Source organism: Panthera uncia, assembly GCF_023721935.1.
Source record: "Panthera uncia isolate 11264 chromosome A3 unlocalized genomic scaffold, Puncia_PCG_1.0 HiC_scaffold_11, whole genome shotgun sequence".
Lineage (NCBI taxonomy): Eukaryota > Metazoa > Chordata > Mammalia > Carnivora > Felidae > Panthera > Panthera uncia.
In genome coordinates, this window is record NW_026057578.1 from 30757853 (window position 1) to 30783919 (window position 26067).

Sequence of the window (26067 nt, forward strand, 5' to 3'; positions counted from 1 at the left end):
CCTGGAGTCTCGGTGGCTTCTAAGATGGGATTTAAGGGCTGAGCAGGGAGGAGAAAAGGCAAGGAGCGAGGGAAAGAAGGAAGAGTGGGATGTAATCAGGGCCAAAGTGTAGTTAGTTGTGTTTGGTGGGAGCATGTGGTGTGTGCAGTGTGGAGGCCCCGGAAAGGGAGGCAGTTGGTCTTTAATTCACTAGGCAAAGATGAGTGGAGGCGGGATGTGATCAGAACTGTGCTTCATGAATATTAATCTGGGAGTGTGTGCAGAATAAATTAGAGAAAGGAGGAATTGGTGGAGAAAGCAATTGAGAGACCAGCATAGTAGAGAGAGGTTGACGTGCAGACTTCAGCAAGGGTACTAGCAGTGGGAATGGGAATAAGGGAAGACCCTGTAAGTGAGAAGGTCACACGATTTGAGAACTGATGAGGTGAAGGGTGGGTGGGGGTTGTTACACAACAACAGTTCAACTAAGTGAATTTTAAAGACTGAATTGGCTTTTCTTAAATGATTCATGAATCAGGCAGCATCCCATCTAGCAAATAGAGGGGAGCTCTGAGGAGTTGTATAGAATGGAAGGTTTTTTTTGGGAAGGGGTGCGGGGGAGAAAGTTACTAGCTAAAGAAAAGGATTGTTCCAGGCAAGTGGGGAGAAGCTGAAGGTCTTCTCATGCAGATTACTTTTCTTCATTTGGGGGATGAAGAGGGCCATGTGGCATACTTACTGCCACTGACCAGAACTTCCTGACTGCACAGTTAAGACTACATTTCTGGGGGAGGTTGAAACTGCAATTAGATTAGGTATTAAGCTCTGGTATGGGAACTTGGTGTAAGTGACACCATTTGGGGTCTGTAGTTTTCACCAGGGGGTTGGAGACAGTGATGAGGATGTGCTTCCCATGGAGTACATCTCAGGTTGATTAGGGTATTGAAGGAAGACAGAAGAGCTTGTGTGGGTTGGAAAGGAGGTGATAAGTTTGGACCTATTGAGTTTGGGGTGCTGGTCAGACATGAAGGCTGAAGTGTAGTGCTGTAGCTTGGGGGAGGGGACACAACTAGTGTTATGGAGGTTGAGTCCATAGAAGAGAGGCTGATGGCAGTGGAGTGATCATTAAGGATATGGTGTAGAAATACAACCCGCATTTAGGAAGTGTGGGGAGGAAGAACAGAAAAGGTGTGATCGGAGGGGAAGAAAACTAAGATGGTTTTAGTTATAAATGCAGGAAGCTGCTCAAATTTGATCAAAATGGAAAAAGGAATCCATTGGCTCATGTAAACTTAAAGACCAAGGGAATTCTAGCTTCAGGTCTAATTTAATCTGGGGTCTCAGATGTCACCAAGCCTTGGTTGCTGTCTTTCACATTACTTTTGTTTTGAGGCTTCACATGATTGCAAGATTTCCCAGCAGATGGAAGTCCCATGGACAAAGTCATGCCTTCTTCCTTGGGGCTCCAGAAGAAGTACAGGAAATAACTGTGATTAGTTTGTGTGCCCAGTGAAAAACATACAAACCATGACCCAAACATATTTATCAATATTATCAAAACATACTGGCTCTTGAATGAGATCATTTTGTCAGTAGACTAGTGGTTTAAGGCATGTACAGTGGTAAGTAGTAGGAATTTGAGAATTGCTGGTAGGGATGGATGATTATTTTGTCCAAACCAGGGTTCTCTTTGTATTGAGCCAACAATTATTAGATTTCCAATATTGTTTTTCCCTCTCTGGGGCCAATTGTTGGGTATCTCCGGTCACTTTTCCCAAATTATCGTTTGGGAGAACATCCTTTTGGAACATGACAGAGGTTAGGCCATTAGTTTCCTTGAGAACAGTGTTTTTGGTGGAAATACCAGCAAGGTGTTTAATTTGGCCTTCAGGGAGTGAATCTGGAATGCACAGTAATCTTAACAGTAGCCAGAGCAACCAGCAGAAGTATGGCATCTGATAAATTTTGGACATAGGAACCATACTTGATTTTGTCCCCATTGCAGGTAGGGACACCTGGTTATTTCCGTAACATTCCAAAGTCACGAGTTACCCCAAAGGCATAGCAACTATCAATATAAACATTTACTGTTTTACCTTGGGCTAAGGCATAAGCTCAAGTAAGGGTTTATAACTCTGCCCTTTGGGCTAAAGTAGCTAAAGGTGAAGGTGCTGTTTCAGTGGCTTCAGAAGGAGTCGCACTAGCATTCCCAGCACAGGATTTACCATTTTCACCCTATAAATAAGAACTATCAGCGAGCCATGAAAAATTTGCATTGGTTAGAGGAGTTTCCTGTAAATTTCACGGAAATCAAAAGGTAAATCTGTCAGTGTTAAGCAGTCATGAGGAGTTTCATCTGAATGCAAAATGTAGTTTTGGAATGGAACTGGAGTTTGAGCAAACCGAAAAAAAAAAAAAAAAAAAGAGAGAGAGAGACTATGTCTCTTTAAGGCCAAAGTGTTTTTTTTTTTTTTTGTATTTTTTAAAAGATATTATTATTTTTAAGTAATTGCTACACCTAGTGTGGGGCTTGAACACAACCCCGAGATCAAGAGCCACATGCTCCACCGACTGAGCCAGCCAGGTGCCCCTAAGGCCAAAAGTTTGAACAGGTGAATGCTGTCTCCTGTGAAGAGGTTTGAGAAAGGGAGCAGAGAAGCAAGTCATGTACGTGTTGTAACCAACCAGAGCTTGCAGAAAACTTTATATCTTCCAAATCAGTTTTTAAGGTTTGTAAAAAGTTAAGAAGGATTATCTGTATAACCCTGGAGCATTACTGTCCAGGTATAGTACTGTTCTTCCCAAATGAAAACAAGAAGATACTGGCTGTCCTTATCAACTGGAGACTAAAAATGCACTGTATAGAACAGTTATAGTAAAGAATTTGCTTTCAGCGTAAACAGATGTCAGTGTGTGGGGTTTAGGAACAACAGGGCACCGAGGGATAATGTTGTTATTTATTGCTCTGAGGTCCTGGACTAACCTCCATTCTTGGCTACTGGGTCTTCTCACAGATAAAATTGGGGTATCACAGGGACTAGTGCAGGGGATAATAAGGCCCTGAGTCCATGGTGCCGTATTATGGGCTTGATGCCTTAAAGGGTTTCTCTTTTTAATATACTTTTGGGGAGAGGTGTCGAGGGATCTGTTTGAATATTGATGGGAGGTGCACTGTGAATTTTGCCAGTATCAGTTGAGGAATCTGCCCATAAAGGAATCTATCCCTACTGATCCAATAGGGATAAGTGCTCAGCGTCCCCAGACTCCTTTATAGTGACATTAGGGATGGAGCAAATAAAAGATGTTGAAGGGTCATTTAATTCACCTGGTTGGCAATTTGTTTTTAAGTTTATTTATTTTTAAAGAGAGAGAGTATGAGAGGGTGAGAGGCGGAGAGAGAGAGAGAGAGACAGACAGACAGACAGACAGACACCCAGGCAGGCTCCATGCTATCAGTGCAGACCCCAATGTGGGGCTCAGTCCCACAAACCATGAGATCATGACCTGAGTTGAAATCAAGAGTCAGTTCCTTAACCTACTGAGCCACATAGATGCCTCGTGGTGATTTTGATTCTAGAATTATTTTTCTTTTGGGAGAAATTCTGGCATGATACTTTCCTAAGAAATCTTGGCCTAGTAAATGAATGGGGTAGAGAAATTAAGGAAAAAAGGATGGGAATCTCAAAGGGCCTAAACGGGAACAGGTGCAGAGACAGGGACCTGTTGAGGTTTATGAGAGACCCCCACTATTTGAACTGTTTTCATGCTGTGAGACAGGACCTACTTTATAGCCGTGCTGTTGAGCCCCGAGAATGCAGCTCTGGGGTCACTAAGACAAAGAGATTCATTCTTAGTCTGGAGAGTGGTTTTTCCAAGCTGATTAAGAGGGAGAACTGGGGGGAAAAAAAAAGAGGGAGGACTGGGAGGAGCCCCTGTAGGTCCTCAGAACCCCGTCACTGGGAATTAAGAAGACATTGGAAAAGCTGGCTAGAGGGCTGAAGGCTTCTGAAATGCTTACATTTGTAACGATCTTTTTTCCAGTGCCCTGGCCCTTTGCAGTGATAGCAGAAAGCCAGGGGGTTTTGGTCTGTTAGGCCCTTCATTTGCCAGAGTAGAAAATTGAGACGGGGCGCCTGGGTGGCTCAGTCGGTTAAACATCCAGCTTCAGCTCAGGTCATGATCTCACACTTTGTGAGTTTGAGCCCCGCGTCTGGCTCTGTGCTGACAGCTCAGAGCCTGGAGCCTGCTTCAGATTCTCTGTGTCCCTCTCTCTCTCTGCCCCTCCCCTGCTCATGCTCTGTCTCTCTCTGTCTCAAAAAGAAATAAAAACATTAAAAAAAAACATTAAAAAAAAGAAAATTGAGAAAATTAGTGGTTATTTTTTTGTAAATTTTTTTAACGTTTATTTATTTTTGAGACAGAGAGAGACAGAGCATGAATGGGGGAGGGGCAGAGAGAGAGGGAGACACAGAATTGGAAGCAGGCTCCAGGCTCTGAGCCATCAGCCCAGAGCCCGACGCGGGGCTCGAACTCAGACTGCGAGATCGTGACCTGAGCTGAAGTCGGACGCTTAACCGACTGAGCCACCCAGGCGCCCCTAGTGGTTATTCTTTGAGGTGACTCCTATAGCGTGTGAGAGAGCTGGTTTGCCAAGCTAGCTAATTCTGGAGTGGACACAATTTCCCATTTCATGCTGGTCCTTTAACTAAAAGATCTCAGTAAACAGAGTTAAACTACACAGGTGGATTCAGCCTCTAAAGGAAGACCAGAATCTTCTTTATAGACAAGCTGATTATAATGGTCATGAATAGGTTCATCAGGCTTTTGTGTGCAAGCCTGAGTTTTGTTCCTCAATCAGCAGGCTTGGAAAAAGCTACTGTAATTTCCCAGTGAAGATTTCCAGTGACTGTTCTAGCATCTTGCCAAAAGTTAGGGGTTTATTTCTCTAAATCCTTTAGGATGTTCTCATGGGGTTAGTTTCATCCCACATTAGGCCTGGTTCTCACCAACAAGCACATGGCCTGACTGATACAAATCTGAGAAAGCAGGGTGGTAAGTTGGAGTAACTATGTTAAATTCTCTAGCAAACATGGGTCCTGAGTCACTTTAGGAAACTCTAACTCTGGCTTGCAGTTTGGCCTTGGTCCAGGCAGCATAAGAAATCTGGGGTTTATTCAGATCTTCAGAAGACTTAACTTTAAATTTTAATCTTTTTTAATGTTTGTTTATTTTTGAGAGACAGAGTGTGAGTGAGAGAGGGGCAGAGAGAGGGGAAGACACAGAATTCGAAGGAGGCTCCAGGCTCTGAGCTGTTAGCACAGAGCCCCATGTGGGGCTTGAACTCACCAAGGGTAAGATCATGACCTGAGCCAAAGTCAGGCACTCAACCAACTGAGCCACCCAGGTGCCCTGTTTTTTAAATTTTAATTTTTTTAATGTTTATTTATTTTTGAGAGAGAGAGAGAGAGACAGAGACAGAGTATAAGCATGGGAAGGGCAGCAAGGGGAAAACACAGAATCCAAAGCAAGAAGACCTAACTTTAAAGAAGCAGGTTTTATTAGGTTCAGGAAAGGAGAGAGTGGGGAGAAGTTCAGAGGAAAAGGGAAGTTCAGTAAAAGGGTTAGTATGGGAGGGGGGTGATATAGAGAAGGTAGGGACTGAACATAAGACACATCCTGAGACACAAAAGACAGGAAGGGAAAAAGGAAGCCACAGAAGCCCTTCCCCTCCACCCCCTTTGCTTTCTTCCACTAGTCTAGAAATTGTATTTTGCAGAGCAGCAATTTGGGACTCCTGGTAATGTTTGGAAGCTTCAAAATCCCAAAAGCCTATTCAGTTTTGACAATTTTAGAGCCATGGCTATCCAATTCAGTTTTGAGAAAGTAAGTTTAGGGAGATTGAAAGATGATGGCCATTGAAGTTCTAAATTACTTTTAAGTTGGTCCATTTAGTTAGAAAAAGAAGCCTCAGAAATCATTTTGACTTCTTTAGATGATTTGGTTGCCTCAGTTAATTTAGAAATAGTGTTTTTGCAGAAAGGCAAACTTAGAATCTTGAAAATGTTTGGAGATCTCAAGAATCTTGAAAATGCTTGGGGGATGCCAATTAAAATAGGCATCCCAGGGTGCCTGGGTAGCTCAGTCGATTAAGCATCCCACTCTTGATCTCAGCTCCAGTCTTGACCTCAGAGTCATGAGTTCAAGCTCCATGTTAGGCTCTGTGCTGGGTATGAAGCCTACTTAAAAATAAAAATAAAATAAAATAAAATAAGCATCCCATTGAGTTCTGTCTCTAAGGAGCCACCGTTTTCTTCTTTTTTTAATATCTGAATATCTTTTTTAAAAGATTTTTAAATTTTATTTTATTTTTTTAATTTACATCCAAGTTAGCATATAGTGCAACAGTGATTTCAAGAGTAGATTCCTTAATGTCCCTTACCCATTTAGCCCACCCCCCGTCCCACAACCCCTCCAGTAACCCTCTGTTCTCCATATTTAAGAGTTTCTTCTGTTTTGTCCCCCTCCCTGTTTTTATATTACTTTTGCTTCCCTTCCCTTATGTTCATCTGTTTTGTCTCTTAAAGTCCTCATATGAGTGAAGTCATATGATATTTGTCTTTCTCTGACTAATTTCGCTTAGCATAATACCCTCTAGTTCCATCCACGTAGTTGCAAATGGCAAGATTTCATTCTTTTTGATTGCCGAGTAATACTCCATTGCGTGTATATGTATGTATGTGTGTGTGTGTATATATGTATGTGTATACACACACACACACACACACACACCCCACATCTTCTTTATCCATTCATCCATCGATGGACATTTGGGCTCTTTCCATACTTTGGTTATTGTTGATAGTGCTGCTATAAACATGGGGGTTCATGTGCCCCTTCGAAACAGCACACTTGTATCTCTTGGATAAATAACTAGTAGTGCAATGGCTGGGTCGTAGGGTAGTTATATTTTCAGTTTTTTTGAGGAACCTCCATACTGTTTTCCAGAGTGGTTGTATCAGTTTGCATTCCCACCAGCAGTGCAAAAGAGATCCTCTTTCTCCACATCCTTGCCAACATCTGTTGTTGCCTGAGTTGTTAATGTTAGCATTTTGACAGGTGTGAGTTGGTATCTCATTGTTGTTTTGATTTGTATTTCCCTGATGATGAGTGATGTTGAGCATTTTTTCATGTTCCGGTTGGCCATCTGGATGTCTTCCTTGGAGAAGTGTCTATTCATGTCTTTTGCCCATTTCTTCACTGGATTATTTGTTTTTTGCATGTTGAGTCTGATAAGTTCTTTATAGATTTTGGATACTAACCCTTTATCTGATAGGTCGTTTGCAAAGATCTTTTCCCATTCTGTCGGTGGCCTTTTAGTTTTGCTGATTGTTTCCTTTGCTGTGCAGAAGCTTTTTATCTTGATGAGTTCACTTTTGCTTTTCTTTCCCTTGTCTCCAGAGACATGTTGAGTAAGAAGTTGCTGTGGCCAAGGTCAAAGAGGTTTTTGCCTGCTTTCTCCTCGAGGATTTTGATAGCTTCTTGTCTTACTTTTAGGTCTTTCATTCATTTGGGGTTTATTTTTGTGTATAAGAAAGTGGTCCAGGTTCATTTTTCTGCATGTTGCTGTCCAGTTTTCCCAGCACCACTTGCTGAAGAGACTGTCTTTATTCCATTGGATATTCTTTCCTGCTTTGTCAAAGATTAGTTGGCCATATGTTTGTGGGTCCATTTCTGGGTTCTCTATTCTGTTCCATTGATCTGAGTGTCTGTTTTTGTGCCAGGGAGCCACAGTTTTCTAGTTTAATTCAAGAAAAACGAGTTTGGGAGATTGGAAGTTCCTCATAGCGGCCATTGGTGCCCTAAATTACTTCCCATTAAGTCAGTCCATTTGGTTATAAATGTGCATATGCAGGGACCATAGTTTTTAAATATGAAACTCACTGGAGTCCCAGAAAGGGGGCACCCTCAAAGCATTTTGATGACTGGAATCCCATTTCTTAGAGGTTTTTCTCTAGAGCACAGAAAAAAATTCCTAAAAGCACAGTTTCAACAGGAACAGCTTTGTTCCAGAAGGAATCAGACCAGAGGCCAGCACAGTTCCAACAAGAAGTCTGACTCTGAAAAGGAGTCAGACTGAAGGCCAAAAGAGTATTCTCATAAGAAACAGGCCTTAAAACTGATCTCAAATAAAGCCTGGAGAGCTTGGACACAAAGTGGAGCTTGAAATCTAGGAAAAACTTACCTTCACACTCCAGAGTCAGCAAGAGAGCAGCGAGCCCCTTTGGCTCTGTGGGTACCGGCATCTTCTACCCACCAGCCTTGGAGTTTTGGGGGATCTTTTCTGGATCCCACTTCTTACCACCAAGTAATGTTAACATTAAAAATAAAAGTCATTTTACCAGTAGAAATGGGTTTACTTGGGAATAACAGAGACATGCAGTCAGACATAAGCAAGCTACTGGCAAAACCACAGACAAGTCCACAGAACAAACCAGAGGAATGGTCTCTTATAGAGGAGATGGAGGGAAGGTGGGAAGGCTGTTACAAACAAAAAGGCCATTGGAGTAAACTGGGGATTCAAAATATGGTGGCTTTTCATTGACTGAGTTGGGACTTTTTCTCATTGGCTGGGCTGTTGCCGGGGAGGAAGAGAACCTTTTTTCCTCCTGCTGAGGTAGTAAAGTAGTAGTGATTTGACTTGCTGACTTGCAAAGTAGTCTCTTCTTATTGGGTCTGCCCTTGACCAGGAGTGGTAGCGCATGAGAGCTTCTCCTGGCCTCCTGACTTCCTTGTGAACAAGGTTTCCTTTCATTAGTTTTCGCAAACTGATAGGCATCTTAGAAAGATCCCTGGCTCTGAGTGACTGCTGAGATATGAAGGATAGATTTGAGATCTGTTTTGGCTGTGGAGTCAGCAGGATTTGGGTTCATTGTCTTTCAGTTGCAAATAATCATGAAATTCATTAGCTTAAATCATTCTCTGTCCTCACTTCTCTGTGCCTTTCAGGTGTATGGTCATCCCAAGGCTCTCACGGAGAATGCAAGCCAGTGCTGGTAGCACCTGATTTCCTTTTTCCTCAGGTTAGGGAGGGAAAGAAAGCTCAAGTGGCTCTCCATGGTCTTCTTACCAGATTCTGGAGCTATAATTCGACTGTACCATCTGAGGCCAAGTGCCCACTCTAATAAAATAACCATGGCTTAGGCTGGGGGTAAAAATGCCTCTTCAGGAACCTGTCACTGTGAAAAGGGGGGGGGTGCAATTAAAATAATTAGCTTGTACAGGCTACTGTGTGCCATCGAGGAGGAGTGGAATGGATTTTCAGAGGGAGCCAACTGCTGTGTCCAGTACTAGGGGAGGCTGAGGAGAGAGAAATTAAGCATGACTCCCAAGTTTCTGGCTTATGCAGGATACAGATTGTGGTGTCATCAACTTGTCAGCAAGGTGAGGCCTCAGGATCAACAGTTTTGAGGACAACATCTGTAGTTCTGTTCAGCTAGTTACGTTTGAGATGCTTATGAGAACTTTTTGGTGGAAATGCCATGAAGTATTTGGAAACAATAGTTGGGTCTGGCAGTGGGGGAGGGGTTGAGGTTGGCAATATAAATGTCAGAATGTTTGGCATGGAATTAGTAATTAAAGCTAAGGGGTTGGGTGGTAATATTTAGGGAGAGAATGTAATGGGTCTAGAATTGGACCAGAATTGGTCCAACATTTAGAGGTCATGTGGAGGGAAAATAGCACAGAGACTGAGAAAGAGCAGCCAGTCAGATGGAATGAGAACCCGGAAGGTAATGATCGTGGAAGCTAAGAGAGAAATGTTTCAAGGAGGAAATGGTCAACTAGATCTAATATTTAATATTGCCAAGAGGTACAGCAAGATTAATACTGGAAAGTCCATCCAATTTGGCAGCATAGAAGCTATTTACTTCATGTGTTAGAAATTGAGGCCGTGTTGCTTTTCTCTGCTGAGGTACTGGATATCTCAAAGTCACTTGCAGTTCAGCGGTGACCTTTTTTTTTTTTAAATTTAATTTAATTAAAAAAACTTTTTTTTTTTTTGGGGGGCGCCTGGGTGGCTCGGTCGGTTAAGCGTCCGACTTCGGCTCAGGTCATGATCTCGTGGTCCGTGAGTTCGAGCCCTGCATCGGGCTCTGTGCTGACCGCTCAGAGCCTGGAGCCTGTTTCAGATTCTGTGTCTCCCTCTCTCTCTGACTCTCCCCCGTTCATGCTCTGTCTCTCTCTGTCTCAAAAATAAATAAATGTTAAAAAAAAATTAAAAAAAAAAAACACAAAAACTTTTTTTTTTGAGAGAGAGAGACAGATCGTGAATAAGGGAGTGGCACAGAGAGAGGGAGACACAGAATCTGAAGCAGGCTTCAGGCTCCGAGCTGTCAGCACAGAGCCTGATGAGGAGCTCGAACCCAGCAGTGCAAGATCATGACCTGAGCTGAAGTGGGACGTTTGACCGACTGAGCCACGCAGGCGCCCCTAGCCTGTCTGTATTCTAGCCAGCATGAAGGAAGAATAGTAGAAGTGCACACAACTGCTAATGACTCATTGGCCAGAATTGGAAAATGTAGTCCTGGTTCTAAGCCCAGCTAAAAATCAGGGCCTCTGTTACAATGTCTTAGGAAAGAAGAGAAGATGGACAGTGGGGCTACAACCCGGTGATACTTCATGTAGTGCTTGTTAAGAGCACAGGAAATGAGTTGCTGAGTCACCCAGCTATTTGCCAATTCAGTAAACCCCAGATCCTCTCTGACACCTTATGCAGATGTGGTAAGACCTGCTTACTGTCTTCTCTGTTGCGGGCCCCATGCCAGATATTGGGATACTGTGTTGAGGAAGTCCACAGGAGACCACGCTGTATGGTGTGCTCTTGAGAAATGACAGGGGCCACTGGGGCACATAAGCAGTTAGGGAAGGTTTGGAGAGAAAGGGATCTCTTAGCCGAGATTCAAAGGCTAAGTTATAATTGACCAAAAAGAAGAGAAATAGGTGTCCATAGAAGTGATTTGTAGACTGCTCTGGGTAGGAGCAGAATGAACAAAAGACCTAAAGGTGACAAAGTACAGCTGACTGTACTTCAGAATGGCCGCAAGGAATGAGGCTGGAAGGGTGGATAAGACTCGGATCTCAAAGTGGCTGGTACAACCATCTCAAAAAAGTGTAGATCTGTTCCATAGTTCAGTCTATTCTTTAGATTACCAGAAGTGGCAATTGCTCCATTTATACCGGTGCTCCAGAGGGAGTTCACAATAGAGAGCGACATGATCAGATTTTCTTGGTGCAGCGTAAAGAGTAGAGGGGAGGTAGGAGTGGACTAAAGACTGAGGGTGAGGTGGCCAGTTGAGGTGCTGCAGGTACTCAGCAGAGATGGTACTGGCTTGAATTAAGGGAGTGCCAGAGGCGACAGGAAGTAGATGCAGCAGAAAGCCTTTTTGGAGCTGGCATTAACAGACTGGGTGATAGATAGTTCTAGGGGCTGAGGGGGGAGCCATGAAGGATGAAGGTCGCATTTCTCACTTGAGAATTCAGGAGAAAGGAAGTAGTTTGGCTTTGGACACGTGGAGGATTTTAGGTGTGGTGGGGACATCCAAGGGGAGACATCTAGTACATTTGGATGAATGAATGTGAAGCCCAAGGAGAGGCAGTTGGAGGCATCAGAGTGAACGAGGCTACTCATGGAGAGTGGGTAGTACAAGAACGAGAGCCTCAGAAGAAACCTGGCAGAACCCCCAAATTAAGAGCCAGGAAGAGGAAGCTGCCAAGGAGAAGACTGCCTAAAGGAGGCCTGGCTAGAGAGGCAGCTGGGAAACAGGAAGGATGTGCTGGAAGCAAAGAAGGGGTGTGTCTCTTGCATTGGCTGATGGAAGGGAGGGACTGGGCAGAGGACAGAGAGTGCAGGGTTTAGTGATTAGGTCATTGGTGAGGGGAGAGCGCTTCAGCAGAGTGGCTGGGCAGGCAAGGCAGGTGGCTTGCCATGGTTGAAGAATCATGCGGTCAGAGAGGGGGATGGGGTGTCCGCAGCTCTTGCCAAAGGTTCATTTGTGAACTAGGAAAGAGAGTGCATTGGGTGGATGAGCTGTCAAAAGTTTTTTATTGTTGAGCCTGCTCACCTGGTTGTAAGTAAGGGCCTGTGATGAGGGGGAGGAGAGGACTCAAGAGGGAGGGAGAGAGGTCAGTGGTGTGAGGTCTCAGAGGAGGCCGTAGCAAAAGGGATGTTGCATACTTGGGCGTGTGTGCAGCTGTCCTGGGAACGACTGTCCTTCAAGGGATGTGTTCTCTGCAAAGGTCCCTGGAGCTCCTTGTAAGAAGTGTTGTCTGGAGGTGAAATGGTTCATAGCCAGAGTCAGGTTTTAAAAAGCTGAGTCTCCCACGTACACGTTGTTCCATGTCCTTTCTCTGAGGTCTTTGGTCTGGGGTGCAGTCACCTGTAGAGGTAGTTTAGGTGAAGCAGTCCATCTGGAGTAGCTGAGTGCATTTTCTGTAGATCATATTATTATTATTATTATTATTATTATTTTAATTTTTTTTAACGTTTTATTTATTTTTGAGACAGAGAGAGACAGAGCATGAACAGGGGAGGGTCAGCGAGAGGGAGACACAGAATCCGAAACAGGCTCCAGGCTCTGAGCTGTCAGCACAGAGCCTGACGCAGGGCTCGAACTCACGGACCGCGAGATCATGACCTGAGCCGGAGTCGGCCGCCCAACCGACTGAGCCACCCAGGCGCCCCTGTAGATCATATTATTGATAGGCTTTTGGAGGACAGAGGATAGCCATATTGGGGATGATCGTGAACTTGCAGAGTAGGACTTCTCTTTCTTGATCTTTTGTTCAAACAATTGAACTTATCAAATAGGATTAACATTAGAAAAAGCTAGAAATATTTGCTTTTCCTAACACCTCCCCCCCCCCCCCCCCCCCCCAGCTACTTGGCTTTCTCAGTGAGAGGGACACTTAGGTCTCTGATATTAAGGATAACCTGTCTTTGATAGTTTCTTTCCCCGGGGATGGGTCTGTAAGTGGGGGAGTGGATTGCCCTGGCAGCTGCCACAGGGTTGAAAACGATGGCAAGCCCAATATTTAGCAGAAAAGTTAGGCTCAGTCTGATGACTTTCTTCTAGGGCAAGGTTTGCGATTTGCATCTAAAGTAGTGCAAAACATAGTTTGTGTGAGTTTGGAGTCACCTAGTAAATGAAACTTATGAATCTGAATGTATTGCCAGTGGAAAGGGCAGGGTTGTTGGAAGCATAACCAGCCAGTGCACTGAGCACTACCTTTTAATGAAATTTCTCTGAAAATGAAAGAGAGGAGAAAGGGCCTAGTGGATGTTACCGCTTATTTTCTTTCCTTAGTTTTTTGCTCCTCATGGGCAAATGTGAACAGAATATTAATATGTTTTCTTTAGCAAGGTACAAAACCGAGTTGGCATCTGGTAAAGAAATGGGGTATGAGGTGGGGTGACTACCGTCTGCCTGGAGCCTGGTCGATACAATGCCAAGGGCTCCTGTTTAGCTTGGCCACAGCCACACTTTTTTTTTTTTGGTCAAGCTCTGACCATCACCACTTGTGGGTGTCACTGTGGAGTCTTGAGGAATAGCAACGTCAGAGGGTGGGCACTGACACTAACTGACCACCAAAAAGGAGCCTCAAAAGGACACTGCCTAGTAAGCTTTTGTAAGCCCAAGGCAGGCCTTCAGGAAATACTGGGAATTAGGAGGGAGTGGGAAGAGGTAGGGTTGTCTACTTAGAGAATAACAATGAGAATGAGTTTTTTGAGTGCTGGTCCCTCCCCAGGCCAGGAAACACCAGGCCTCCGCCCCAAGGAGCTTCACCTCCCACCCCGCAGCTCCCCATAGGCCCTCCCTCACTGCCTTGTCCTTTGTTGAAAGAAGGTTCTGTGCTGTGCTGTTTTGAGCCTTAGGTCAGGACTGGGGTTGCTTTTGAGCAGTTGTGGGTGCTGGAAGGCTGGTAGGGGAAGCCTTTTGAGCGTCTATTTCTCCAAAAATGTCAACAGGTCTTAGCTGAGCCCTTGGTACCCAGGACATTACCTCTGTCCGTCATTAGACAGGCTTTCTGCTTTCCCTTCAGGGTCTAAGTGAATCAGAAGGGCCTAGGAGGGAGCTTTTTTTCTTTCCTTTTGAAACATTCTTTTGCTTCCTGTTTACATCAGCATCAAAGGCCCCTTGGGGAATGGCTAAGGGACTGTGGAGGATGGCTGTTGATTGAGATCAAATTGGAGAGATAGGCTATCCTCCACTTAGCCTTTGTTCTGGGCCCTTGGGTTGAAAAGGAAGGAGAGGCCGCCTGGGAGCTAGGCTGACAGTCTGAAGCAACAAAGCGGTCTCCCCCTGCTGCCCTCCTTGCAGGGAGAAGGCCAGAATGGGACTGGGCAAGTCTGGTCCTGCCGTGAGGGCCATTGGGAGGCAGGGGGGTTCTTGCACACTCTCAGTGCAGTCCGGATGCCTTGGCCTGTGGTGGGTCAAGTAGACTTCATTAGCTCATTGGGTCAACAAATCTTTGGGTGCCTGCTATGATCCAGGCGCTGCTCAGCACAGTGGGAAACGAGCCTGTGGCCGCTGAGACACTTTTGTCTGACAGTGTGTGAGGTTTTAGCCACGTGTGCCAGCTTGCATGGACTTACTGAGTTACATACGTGTGCTGCTGGGTCCATCATAAAGCATGCACAAGAAAGAAAAATACAAAGGAGATAGAAGGAAGTCCTAATATTTCTTCTCACGCTTCAGTGGATTGTGTCGCACACATCCCACTTCAGAGAGCACTAGTATGTACTGCTGCCTCCGTGTGCCAGGCCACCCCCTAACACGGTAGCTTTGGGAAGTGGATCATTTTTGAGTTGAGGGGCCGCCTATTGGATGAGTGGAGGGTGCGAAAGAGGAAGCAAAGCAGGCTGGTGCTGAGCTCACATAATTGGTCACACACAGGCCCCAGCACGGCCTGATGGCTCTTGTGCTTTCCACTCTACCCTCCTCGGCCAGGGTACCCAGGTCGCCTGAGTTAGGTGTTTAAGGTTCTTGTGCTCCTGTCCTGTAAGCCATGGTCAGGGTACTGTGGGGCGGGGTGGGGGTGGTGTTGCTCTTTAGTCCCTTTATAGTTTTCATGACTTTCATCGGTATGACATTTGATCATTCCAAGTTGTTCAGGATAAGGGATCCTCTCTCCACTGGAATACCAGAGATCTGAGGAGTGTAATGAGCATCGCAGCTAGGTCCTGGGCCCCTTCTCCCTGACTGGCTGCCGCCTCCTCCTGCAGAAAGTCTTCCTCTCCATCTGCCTATCTTGCCATCCCCTGGAGGAGCAAGGCAGTGTACCTCTCAGCACCTCTGACTCTTGGTCCAACATGTGCCACTTTTCTCCTGGGCAAGAACTCGAGCTCCAGGTTCCTGCCTCCTCGGCCTCCCTGTCCACTATGGGAGCCACCACCAGCACTGGGCTTCTTTGACTTAGAGGCATAAGCAGCCAAAGAGGTGGTCTTAGCGGTTCAAGCAAAAGGCTTTTGCCCATGGGGTGGGGAGGAGCCAGAACACTATAACTTCCAAGTTGTCTTAAGCTTCTGTTCCCTTGGCCTGCTCTCTTGTGACATCTATACCTCAGGGAGTGGGGGGGATGGGGACTAGGGTTCAGGAGCCCACAGAGCCGGCTCTCTTGCTCCCTCTCTGTCCATGTCTTTCTGGGTTGTGCCCTTGCCCCTTGCACAGGATTTGCCCTTCTTGTCCTGACAGTTAACAGCTATCTCGTGTTCTACTTCCCATCTCAGGGTATCTCTCTGCACCTCACCCCTTCTAGCAAGGAAGGAGGGGAGTCAGGGCTATATTGCAGCACACAGTGCTGGGCTGATGCTCATAAAAGGGCATGGAAGGTCCAGAGAGACTCGGCACCCAAGTCTCTCTACCCTCCCCTGCAGAGGCTCTGCCTAAGCTCCTTCCTGCCCTTCCTCGCCTGGGGAGACCAGCAGCCTTTGTGAATCTCCTTGACAACAGGATGGATAAGTTAAAAATAGCCTTGTGCTGGGGCACGTGTGTTCGCACATGCGCTTGTGCCTGGATACATGCCCTTTCCCATGCTGGGCTCCAGCTCAGTCCCCGTGGCTTCTGGATGCTCCTGGTGAGCATCTGTGGGAGGCCTTGGTAGAGCCCAGGTGGTCACGTGCTGAAGCTCCTGGGCTTGGGGGTCAGATCTAGATGTTACTTCGTATCATTGATGGTTGCTGCTGGGACGTGGGTGTTAATGTTAACATAAAGAATGGGAAGCTTTTCTGAATGCCTCGGTCTTCAGTCTAACTGGAGAGGGGTAATCCCGGAGGCACTGCCCTGTTTCGGAACCTCAGATGGTGGAATAAGACATAGCCCTGGGTGGAGTTTGGCTGGATCTCTTTAGGGAACCCTCACAAGGAGGACCTTTCCTGGCCCCCTTTTATAAGGTGAGGACACTGAAGTACAGAGGCACCAGTGTGACTTACTGAGCGCCACCAGGCTCAGCTGTGGCAGAGTAAGGAACAGTGACCCTGTCGTCAGAAGCTGTGGCTCTGTCCCTCACATCCTACTGAGGAGACCATCTCTACGTCCTTTACCAAAGTCAGCTGTCTTTTTTTTTTTTTTTTTTAAGTTAAAAATTTTTTGTCCAGGAAAATCCCCTGAGATGGGTGATTCTTGTCCATCCCAGTTCCCCCCATCCCCAAACCAAGGCTCCTCACCCATAAAGTGTCGGGTGTCAGGAAAAAAATGGATTCCAAGATACTTAAATAAAAGGAAGTCTAGTGGGATGAACACCTAGAAGTCAGAAGACCAGGATTAATAGGGGATTTGGGGCCAGCCATTGGACTTCTCAGAGCTCCTGTTTCTTCATTTGTAAGTAGGGATCTTCCTGTCTCCTTTCCCTTCCTTCCAGAACTCTGAGGTTCGCAGGTATGGGAAACATTCTTACAACTGTTGAGGGCCCTGCAAATACGGAGCAGTGTTGTTAGACTCTGTCTAATTCGAAGTGATTTGATTTCTCTTCCGCCTCTCCTCACGGCAATGATTCTAAATTTCTGTAAGAGAGAAATGCTCTGAGTAGCAGTAGGGTCCCTAGGATTCAGAGCAGCCTGCTCCTTGGTACTTCGGATAGAGAGCCTATTGCTGGCATGGCTCTGGTCCCCTCACAGGGGCTGGCGAGCAGGGTGACTGCCTGACTTGGCCGGAGCCTGGATGGTAACTCTGTGAGTGACATCGCAGGGTCTGCTGATGCCCAGGACCGGGTGACAGGGAAAAGACAGCAACACGCCTGTCCTGGTGAGCAATACTGTGTGGCCTCTACACTCGTTGGGGCTGGCCTCCTCTTGGGGTGCTCTTGTGAAGTCTGGAAGTAACATTGTGGACTTTGGGGAGTCCAGCGGGGAGCAACAGCCTGCGCATCCAGCCTTTCTCTGAGAGAGCCTGGTTCTGGGGCCACTCCGGTGGCTCTGAGAGTTCACGGCATGTTGTGGCAGAGCAGGGACTGTTCCCTGCATCATTCAGGTGTTGGGGGAGAGGGGTTTTCAGAGGTGGATATGTTTTCCTGGGTGCCAGCAGCCGAGCCCTTATAGGTAATGAGCCTGGCATTAAGGGCAGGGTCAGGAATGAGGTCCTGATGAAATTCAGGCCTGACTCCCATTTGCCTTCTGTGGATGCAAAAGAACCCCTTTCTCCCTGTTCTGGACTGTTCCCTCCCCTGCCCCCAGTAAGGCAAGGGAAATTGAGCAGGTTGTGGCTGTCACTCATCCCCCACCCTGTGGTGCAGACACATGCCTTACTTCCAGCAGAGACGGCCACCTCAGCACATGCCGGAACAGTGTTGGGATCGCTGTGAGTGCCATCTGTTCTGTCACCTGACTGTGCTATGTCCCTGAGCCCTGTTGGGGGTCTTTTCCCACAGATCTCCTATGATATGCATGTACTTCTCGGCGTGCTACTAGGCATTTTTTTTCTTTTTCTAACCTTTCATCTGTTTTTCTGCCACGTAGGAATCGGAGTCAGAAGTAAAGGTAGATGGAGAGACTGCATCGGACACTGAGAGCCGAGCGGAAGCTGTTCCTTTATCCACCTCTGCAGACGATACCCCAGAGGTCCTCAACAGGGCCCTTTCCAACTTGTCTTCAAGGTAACCTGGCTTAATGTTGCAGATGCCCATGGGGGCTTCGCATCGGGTCCAAGTGCCGTGGAAGACCCGGAGCCCTCAGACAGCCTGCAGTCCTGTGGCACGAACCCACTTCTGTTAAAATGTGCAGGGTGGGCCTGTTCACTTGCATTGGCCACAGTCTCCCTGCTTCTGCTCAGGGCTCCACTGAGTGTAATCTAGGGCTTAACAGCAACTACATCTGGCCCTTGAAGGGTGCTGCAGGCTGGGCTGGGAGGTGCAGTAGCCCAAGGAGGAGGAAAGTGTGGACAAAGGGGTGGTGGTGGTGGGAATGCAATCTGGTGCAGCCACTCTGGAAAACAGTATGGAGGGTCCTCAAAAAGCTAAAAATAGAACTACCCTACGACCCAGCAATTGCACTGCTAGGCATTATCCAAGGGATACAGCTGTGCTGTTTCAAAGGGACACATGAACCCCCCATGTTTATAGCAGCACTATCAACAATAGCCAAAGTATGGAAAGAGCCCAAATGTCCATCGATGGATGAATGGATAAAGAAGATGTGGTATATATATACCATGGAGTGTTACTCGGCAATCAAAAAGAATGAAATCTTGCCATTTGCAACGACGTGGATGGAACTGGAGGGTATTAGGCTAAGTAAAATTAGAGAAAGACAAAAATCATATGACTTCACTCATATGAGGACTTTAAGAGACAAAACAGATGAACAAAAGGGAAGGGAAACAAAAATATAAAAACAGGGAGGGGGACAAAACAGAAGAAACTCATAAATATGGAGAACAAACTGAGGGTTGCTGGAGGGGTTGTGGGGGGGGGATGGGCTAAATGGGTAAGGGGCACTAAGGAATCTACTCCTGAAATTGTTGCACTATATGCTAACTAATTTGAATGTAAACTGTAAAAAATAAAAAATAAAATATAAAATAAGATGGAAAAAACCCCAAAAAACAAAGGGGTGGTGGTGGGCAAGATTGCTGACGTAGCATGTGAAGGGCTTTGTGACTGATGGGCAGACTGCTTTCCACAGAGGAACCCAAGTTTCATGGTCAAAGTTTAGTTTTCCCTCTCCCACACATCCATTGTGGACATTCCTGAGATTCTTCTGGAAGAATTAAGAAATCTCAACTTGAGTGAATCCAGGGTTAAAGTGTTGGTCCCTTGAGACTCTGGTCCTCCAACACCAGCTATGTGTGTAGACTAAAAACACAAACTATAAGACCCCAAGACATTATCTAAAAGGGTTTCTATGTGTGTGTCCCATGCACGTCTCTCTTTGAAAGGTTCTGTTGTGGTCAAGGGCATGGGTTCTAGAGCTACACTCCCAGGATTCAGATATCAGTTTAACCACATCACAACTATATGATTTGTCCAATTCTTCCACTGTAAAGGCTAGTAGTGTTGAGTGTTAAATGAATTAATATATGCAAAATCCTTATAAGTGTGCCAGATGCATATTTGTGATAGCTATTAATCACTGGTTAATATTGTTATCACCATAATGATGCAGGGGCAGAGTGATGTAGGATTGTGCTGCAGGATAAATATGAAGTTTTTTCTTTGGATAGAAGCCATCCAAGTAGATACAGAAGTAGGCACCACATTTCCCTCAGGATTTTTGCCTGATTCCTTCGTTAAGATAGAAGCTGGGTGTATTTTTCTGTAGGCCGTGGAGCACCTGCTGAGTCTGGTGGCAGTGAGGTGATGGCTCTATTGGCCCTGCTTCTGCCAGCCTGTGGCTAGTACCTCTGTCAAGGTGAAGGAGGTGTTCCTAGAAGGGATTGACCTCTCCTGCCAGAAAGAGCCCTCCCCCTTGGGTTTGTGCTTTGCTTCTTTCTGGGCTCCTAACATGTTTTCTCCTTTCTGTCTTCTCTAACTTAGATGGAAGAACTGGTGGGTGAGAGGCATCCTGACTTTGGCCATGATTGCATTTTTCTTCATCATCATTTACTTGGGACCAATGGTTTTAATGATCATTGTAAGTGCCATTTGCATGCTGTTTTAATTTTGTCTAATTTAATCTTGAGTATGGGGTTTGTGGTTGGTTCTGGGAATCAGCAGCGGGCCTGGCTCCTCAGACCACATCTGCCTTCCAGTATCTGTGACTTCTCCCCTGTCAGGAGCCAACCAGAGGGGCACTGGGATAGGCCAGTAGTATGTGGTTAAAGATCTCCCTTCACTTAAAAATTTGATGATATTATTTCAGCCATTTGATGAAACTGTGACCCCAGCTGTGACTCTGTGTGACTCTCGGGTTTGTTTCTGGTTTTCCTAGGGCCTCACTCTGGGGCTTAGGACTTTCATTTAAAAATCCCAGTCCACAGCACTGCTCTTGCAGTCTTCCCACTGTCATGGACAGGGTCAGATGACTAGCAGCTGACTGCTGAGCAAAGCAGTTGGGGCTTTTCAGGTATTCCTATTCAAAGTCAAAGGGAAGGGATTGAATCCAGGGAGGTGCAACAATAAAAAGTTAATTGAAGCTTCAGGGGTTTGTTTCTATTGCATCTACTCTGTGTGACATAAAGGACTACATTGCCAAGTCCTGCGGTGTGAGTGAGAGTGAGGAGGAGAGCGGAGTCCCTGTAGGACTGACATTCTTTTTAAAAAAAATTTTTTAATGTTTATTTATTTTTGACAGAGAGAGCATGAGTGGGGGACAGGCAGAGAGGGAGGGAGACACAGAATCCGAAGCAGGCTCCAGGCTCTGAGCTGTCAGCACAGAGCCTGATGCAGGGCTTGAACTCACAGACCGCGAGATCATGACCTGAGCCAAAGTCGCACGCTTAACTGACTGAGCCACCCAGGCGCCCTGTAGGACTGACATTCTTAAATGTGATAGTTTTTCTTGAAGGCCCATGACCTGTGTGTGGGTTTCTGTTTCCAAAGATGGTAAGAACTGGGGAATCAGCAAGTATTTGGATTCTTTTGTGTCTTGCAGGTGATGTGTGTTCAGATTAAGTGTTTCCATGAGATTATCACTATTGGCTACAACGTCTACCACTCCTATGACCTGCCCTGGTTTAGAACCCTCAGCTGGTAAGCCGTCTAGCCCCACAGGGGCCCCACAGATTTGGATGAAAAGTGTTTTGTAGTGGGTATTTACAGGCATGGTGGTTGGGTGGGCGGGGAGGGATGGTCACCAGCTCACACAGTACCTTTGAGACCCAGGTATTTTATGTGGTTGGCCTATGAGGAGTGTTTATAATAGTTACCTGGGATCTGGAAACTTCCGCACTGGCTGTATCCATGAACACGTTGGCCTTGGTATTTGGATCCGTCAGACTTTGCACAGTGACCCCCCCACTTCTAGACTAGCATATATTTTTTTAAATCTTTATTTATTCTGAGATAGAGCTTACACACATGTGCACACGAGTGGGGGAGGGGCAGAGAGAGAAGGAGAGAGAATCCCAAGCAGGCTCAGAGCCCAACCAGGGGCCAGAGGAAGGTTCTGAGACAGAGCGTAATTAATTGCTTAGTGAAATGATGAAATACTATATACTATGGAAATAAATGTGGGGGAGACAGATACATGTTAGGTTATATAAAGGTTTTATGAAGAAAATGGTATTTGAGCAACAAGTGAAAAAAATGGGTAAGCAAAGAGGATATTCCAGGCTGGGAAAGACAGGAACAAAGCAGACGGTGGCAAAGCCAGAGTCAACCATTGTGATAGGTGCACAGGGTTCCTGGAAGAGTGGAAATAGGATGGGGAGGCAGGCTGAGGCACACTCTGGAAGGTCGTGTTATGGTTTGAGTGTTCTTACATTAGGCGTGGAAACTGGACAAAAGGAGCAAAAACTGAGCCCCCAATTTGTGATACATGGAGAGGGAGTGAAAGCTGCCACAAATTCCCAGATAAACTTCTCACCTACAGGGTCACCAGTAAACAGGGAACCCTGGTCTGCTTGTCCCTCTGCAAGCTGCCACCAGGGTCTCGAGGGGCAGGTGGACTGCCGCTCTGATCCCGGGAACTTTTTCACGGCCTCACTGTAAAGGAGCGGACACATGTGCCCCTCACAGCAGTGACCTGTCTTCCTTTACAGGTACTTTCTACTGTGTGTAAATTATTTCTTCTATGGTGAAACCGTGACAGATTACTTCTTCACTCTGGTCCAGAGAGAGGAGCCTTTGCGGATTCTCAGTAAATACCACCGGTTCATTTCCTTTACTCTCTATCTAATAGGTAGGCATTCAGTGGTTTACCGGTTCTTGTGTTTGTCTTGTGTTTGTATGTCCGTGGAGGAGAGGTTGGGGAATTTCTTGGTTCACGCAGTTTCGATGGTGTTAACTCTGTTCAGGGCAGCAGAGCTGAGGGCCCTGTAGCAGCTCCTGCCTAAGAAATGGGACCGAGGGCCTTGTGTAGTTGTGGGGACTTCAGTCTGTGCCATCTGACCTTGTGTCCCAGCCTCCGTCAGAGGACAGCATAACACGGTCCTGTCCTGACTCTCTTGTTGGCAGAGATTCTGCGGTGTGATCAAAACAAAAACCGTCCAGGAAGTTGGGTATAAAAACAAGCGGCTATCGCTAGGGGCGTGGCCGCATGGGGGACATTGCAGTGTAGTGGAAATTTTACCGACCTGGGTTTAAAAAGACTCTGTGACTTCATAGGAGCTGGGAGCTTAATCTTTGAATCCCTTTCATAATCTGGAGCTAAAACAGCAGGGGTACTGTGAGGGTTTAGTCAGATACATTAGAAGTTGACAAACAGTCAAACACTGTGTCCATCTAACCTCAGTCTTATCTGAGTGTTAAGTGTTCATGCTCCTGTTTTTTCATAGTTGCCCTCAAAGCCAGTTTGAGGCACATGAGAAATTTGTTCTGACCTAAATTTCCGTCTGATCTATTTTTGATCAGCTTATAGCAATACTTGTCTCTGTGAATGACACCTGGCTGTAAAATAGAAAATCCACTGCCAAGAGGTCTGCTGGGATTGAGCACAGTCAGAGAGCATGCCTCAGACCCTGAGAGTGACCCCTCACAGAGCCAGGTCAGGGGTCTAGAATAGCCACATGCTTTCTTCTGGGCAGGGCTGTGTTTGAGGGTCCCAGCACTCTCATGGGTAAAAGTCTCTTTCCTTCCTGAAGGAGGAGGGGGAGGGCGGCTGCAGACTGTTTTGCCACCATTTGGGTCAGTGTGAGAGATGCAGGGGCGGCCTTGACTCCACACCAGGTGGGTCTCCCTTAGCCAGACCTATAACTTTGGACAGGAGGAGTCAGCAAATTTTTTCTCTTTTTTTAAAAAAAAATTTGTTTTAATATTTATTTATTTTTGAGAGAGAGTGCGCGAGCGAGCGTGAGTGGGGGAGGGGCAGAGAGAGAGAGAGGGAGACACAGAATCTGAAACAGGTTCCAGGCTCCAAGCTGTCAGCACCGAGCCCGACGAGGGGCTCGAACCCACAAGCTGTGAGATCATGACCTGAGCCGAAATCACACGCTTAACCGACTGAGCCACCCAGGCTCCCTTCAGCAAACCTTTTCTTAAAGGTCCAGATAATATTTTAGTCTTTGGAGGCCAAAGGGTCTTCACTGCACCTCCTCTGTTCTGGCCTTGAGCATGAAAGGAGAAGCCCAGACAACATGTAAACAAATGGGCATGACTGTGTTCCAAAAAAATTTGATTTGTAAAAACAGTCAGCTGGCTTGACCTTTGTTTGTTGACCCTTGCTCTAGGATCAAAACATTCCTATCTGGTGAACAGTGTTCTAAATTGAGTGTAGTCTGCAAGATTTAAAAATATTGCCTTCCTCTGACTGTCTTGAGGGAGTCCATTATCCCTGCTGTCATTGGAATGACTAGGATTATCCCCCTAGGCTTTGGAGTTGTACCCGGGTTAACCGCTGCCAGGGGATTGGCCAGAGGACCACTTCATGCGTCTAAAGGAAATGACTAGGACAAAGATAATGCAGAGTCTGATTCATTTTGCCCCTTCTTCTCTTCCTGCTCCTCAAACTAGGATTCTGCATGTTTGTACTGAGTCTGGTCAAGAAGCATTATCGACTGCAGTTCTACATGGTAAGGAAAATGTATATGTGTGTCAGAATTCTTGGCTTAAGGGAAGTTCTGCAGAAACTCGGCAGGCCTTTTATGCTTTCTGTGACAAATCAACAGTCTGGAATGCAGGCTGTTGTGTTTGCATCTAGAACCTAGAGCACGAAGGAGTGTCCCCATTTAAGTTAGGTGGCTCTGCTTCTACCTAGACCCAATCACTGTTACTTAATACACCCCAAGCAACCTCTCCACCAGGACCTGAAGGTGGCCTCCAAGTAAGGCTCAGGGTGAAGCTTCAGGCAATGCTCACGAATATCCTACCAGCTACATCGCTCCCTCAACTTGAAAACATCCCGTCACTGAATGTCCCAAGCACCTAGTAAACACTTATTGAGAAAATGAGACATACCCAGGCTTTTGGAGCATAGAAAGACTTGCTCACTAAGTGGGCCCTGTGGTTTCTACTTTTGGTGGGGATTGTAGCTGGGGCACAAAGTTACTCCCAAATGCCTGTTCTGTATCTTTTTACTTCCAATAAGACAGGTACAGAAGCAGACATTTTTTCTACGTGTTTTTGTTATTGTTGCTGGCAGTTTTCTATTTGTTACTGGCAGTTATTTGAAGTTCCTTTCAAGGTAAACATACAGGTAAAATGTAATCTATATCTTCTTTTGCAGTTTGGCTGGACACATGTAACATTACTCATTGTTGTAACCCAGTCACACCTTGTTATCCACAACCTGTTTGAAGGAATGATCTGGTGAGTGATGTCAGTGAGGGAGGTTTTCCCTTTTATTTTGTGGGTTTTCTCATGTACAGGTAGGCTGAGAACCCCCGCTTACAGTCTAAGCCAGGGGTTCTCACCTTGAACTGCATCAGAATCCCCTGCCGGGCTGGGTACAGCACAGATCACTGGGCCTCACTTCTGAGTTTCTACTTCAGTAGATTCAGTACTAAGAATTTGATTTCTAATACACTCCCAGGTGATGCTGATACTGTTGGTCAGGATCTATATTTTGAGAACTAATGTTCTATTTAAAAAAAAAATTTTTTTTAATGTTTATTTACATTTGAGAGAGAGAGAGCAAGTGCAAGCAGGGGAGAGCAGAGAGAGATGGAGACAGAATCTGAAGCAGGCTCTAGGCTCCAAGCTGCCAGCACAGAGCCCAATGCGGGGCTCAAATTCATGAGCTGTGAGATCATGACCTGAGCTGAAGTCAGACGCTCAACCGACGGAGCCACTTAGGTTCCCCAAAAACTAATGTTGTAGACATTAGACATGTGCTTGTTAGCATATGGATATTTTTAATTAATTAATTAATTTTTAAAAGTTTTCTTTTTTAAAGTTTATTTTGAGACGGAGTGCACGTGAGTAGGGGAGGGGCAGAGAGAGAGAAAGAGAGAGGGGGAGAGAGAGAATCCCAAGCAGGTTCCACACTGTCAGTACAGAGCCCAACACCAGGCTTGAACCCACAAATCATGAGATCATGACCTGAGCCAAAATCAAGAGTTAGACACTCAACCACCTGAGCCACCCAGGTGCCCCTATACATGGATATTTAAAGAATAAAAGATAATGCAATTGTATAGCAACAGGTTTGAAAACAAAAGGAAACTTGCATGATTTGGCAAAATGGAAGCTACCAAAAGTCATGAAGAAGAAAACCTGAAAAGATCAATAACTATAGAAGAACTTTTGATTGCCTAAGAATCCACACCTGGAAGGAAAAAAAAAACAACCAATGATAATCTCAGAGTTTTATCTAACCCTTCATACTAAAGCTAATAAGCATGGGGAGGTAGAAAGAATGTTAAGCTGATTTCTTTAATGATTACAGATAAGCCATTATAAATAAACTATTAGCACATAGAATCTGGCAATGTGTCAAAAGAATGATATAGTTGTTACTTAGTAGACATTATTCCAGAAATGCAGTGGTTTCAGCAGGAAATCTAT

At 45.8% G+C, this 26067-nt stretch overlaps 1 protein-coding gene across 1 annotated transcript in view; it reads left to right on the top strand.

Moving 5' to 3' along the window:
- The window catches only part of CDS2 (CDP-diacylglycerol synthase 2), a 60189-nt gene that overhangs the window by 21861 nt on the left and 12261 nt on the right, over positions 1–26067 (top strand). Inside the window, exons 2-7 of the mRNA XM_049651098.1 lie at positions 17987–18123; positions 20002–20098; positions 21059–21156; positions 22167–22306; positions 24076–24134; positions 24788–24870. Of these exons, the coding sequence (XP_049507055.1) occupies positions 17987–18123; positions 20002–20098; positions 21059–21156; positions 22167–22306; positions 24076–24134; positions 24788–24870 (614 nt within the window). The remainder of the gene's footprint in view (positions 1–17986; positions 18124–20001; positions 20099–21058; positions 21157–22166; positions 22307–24075; positions 24135–24787; positions 24871–26067) is intronic.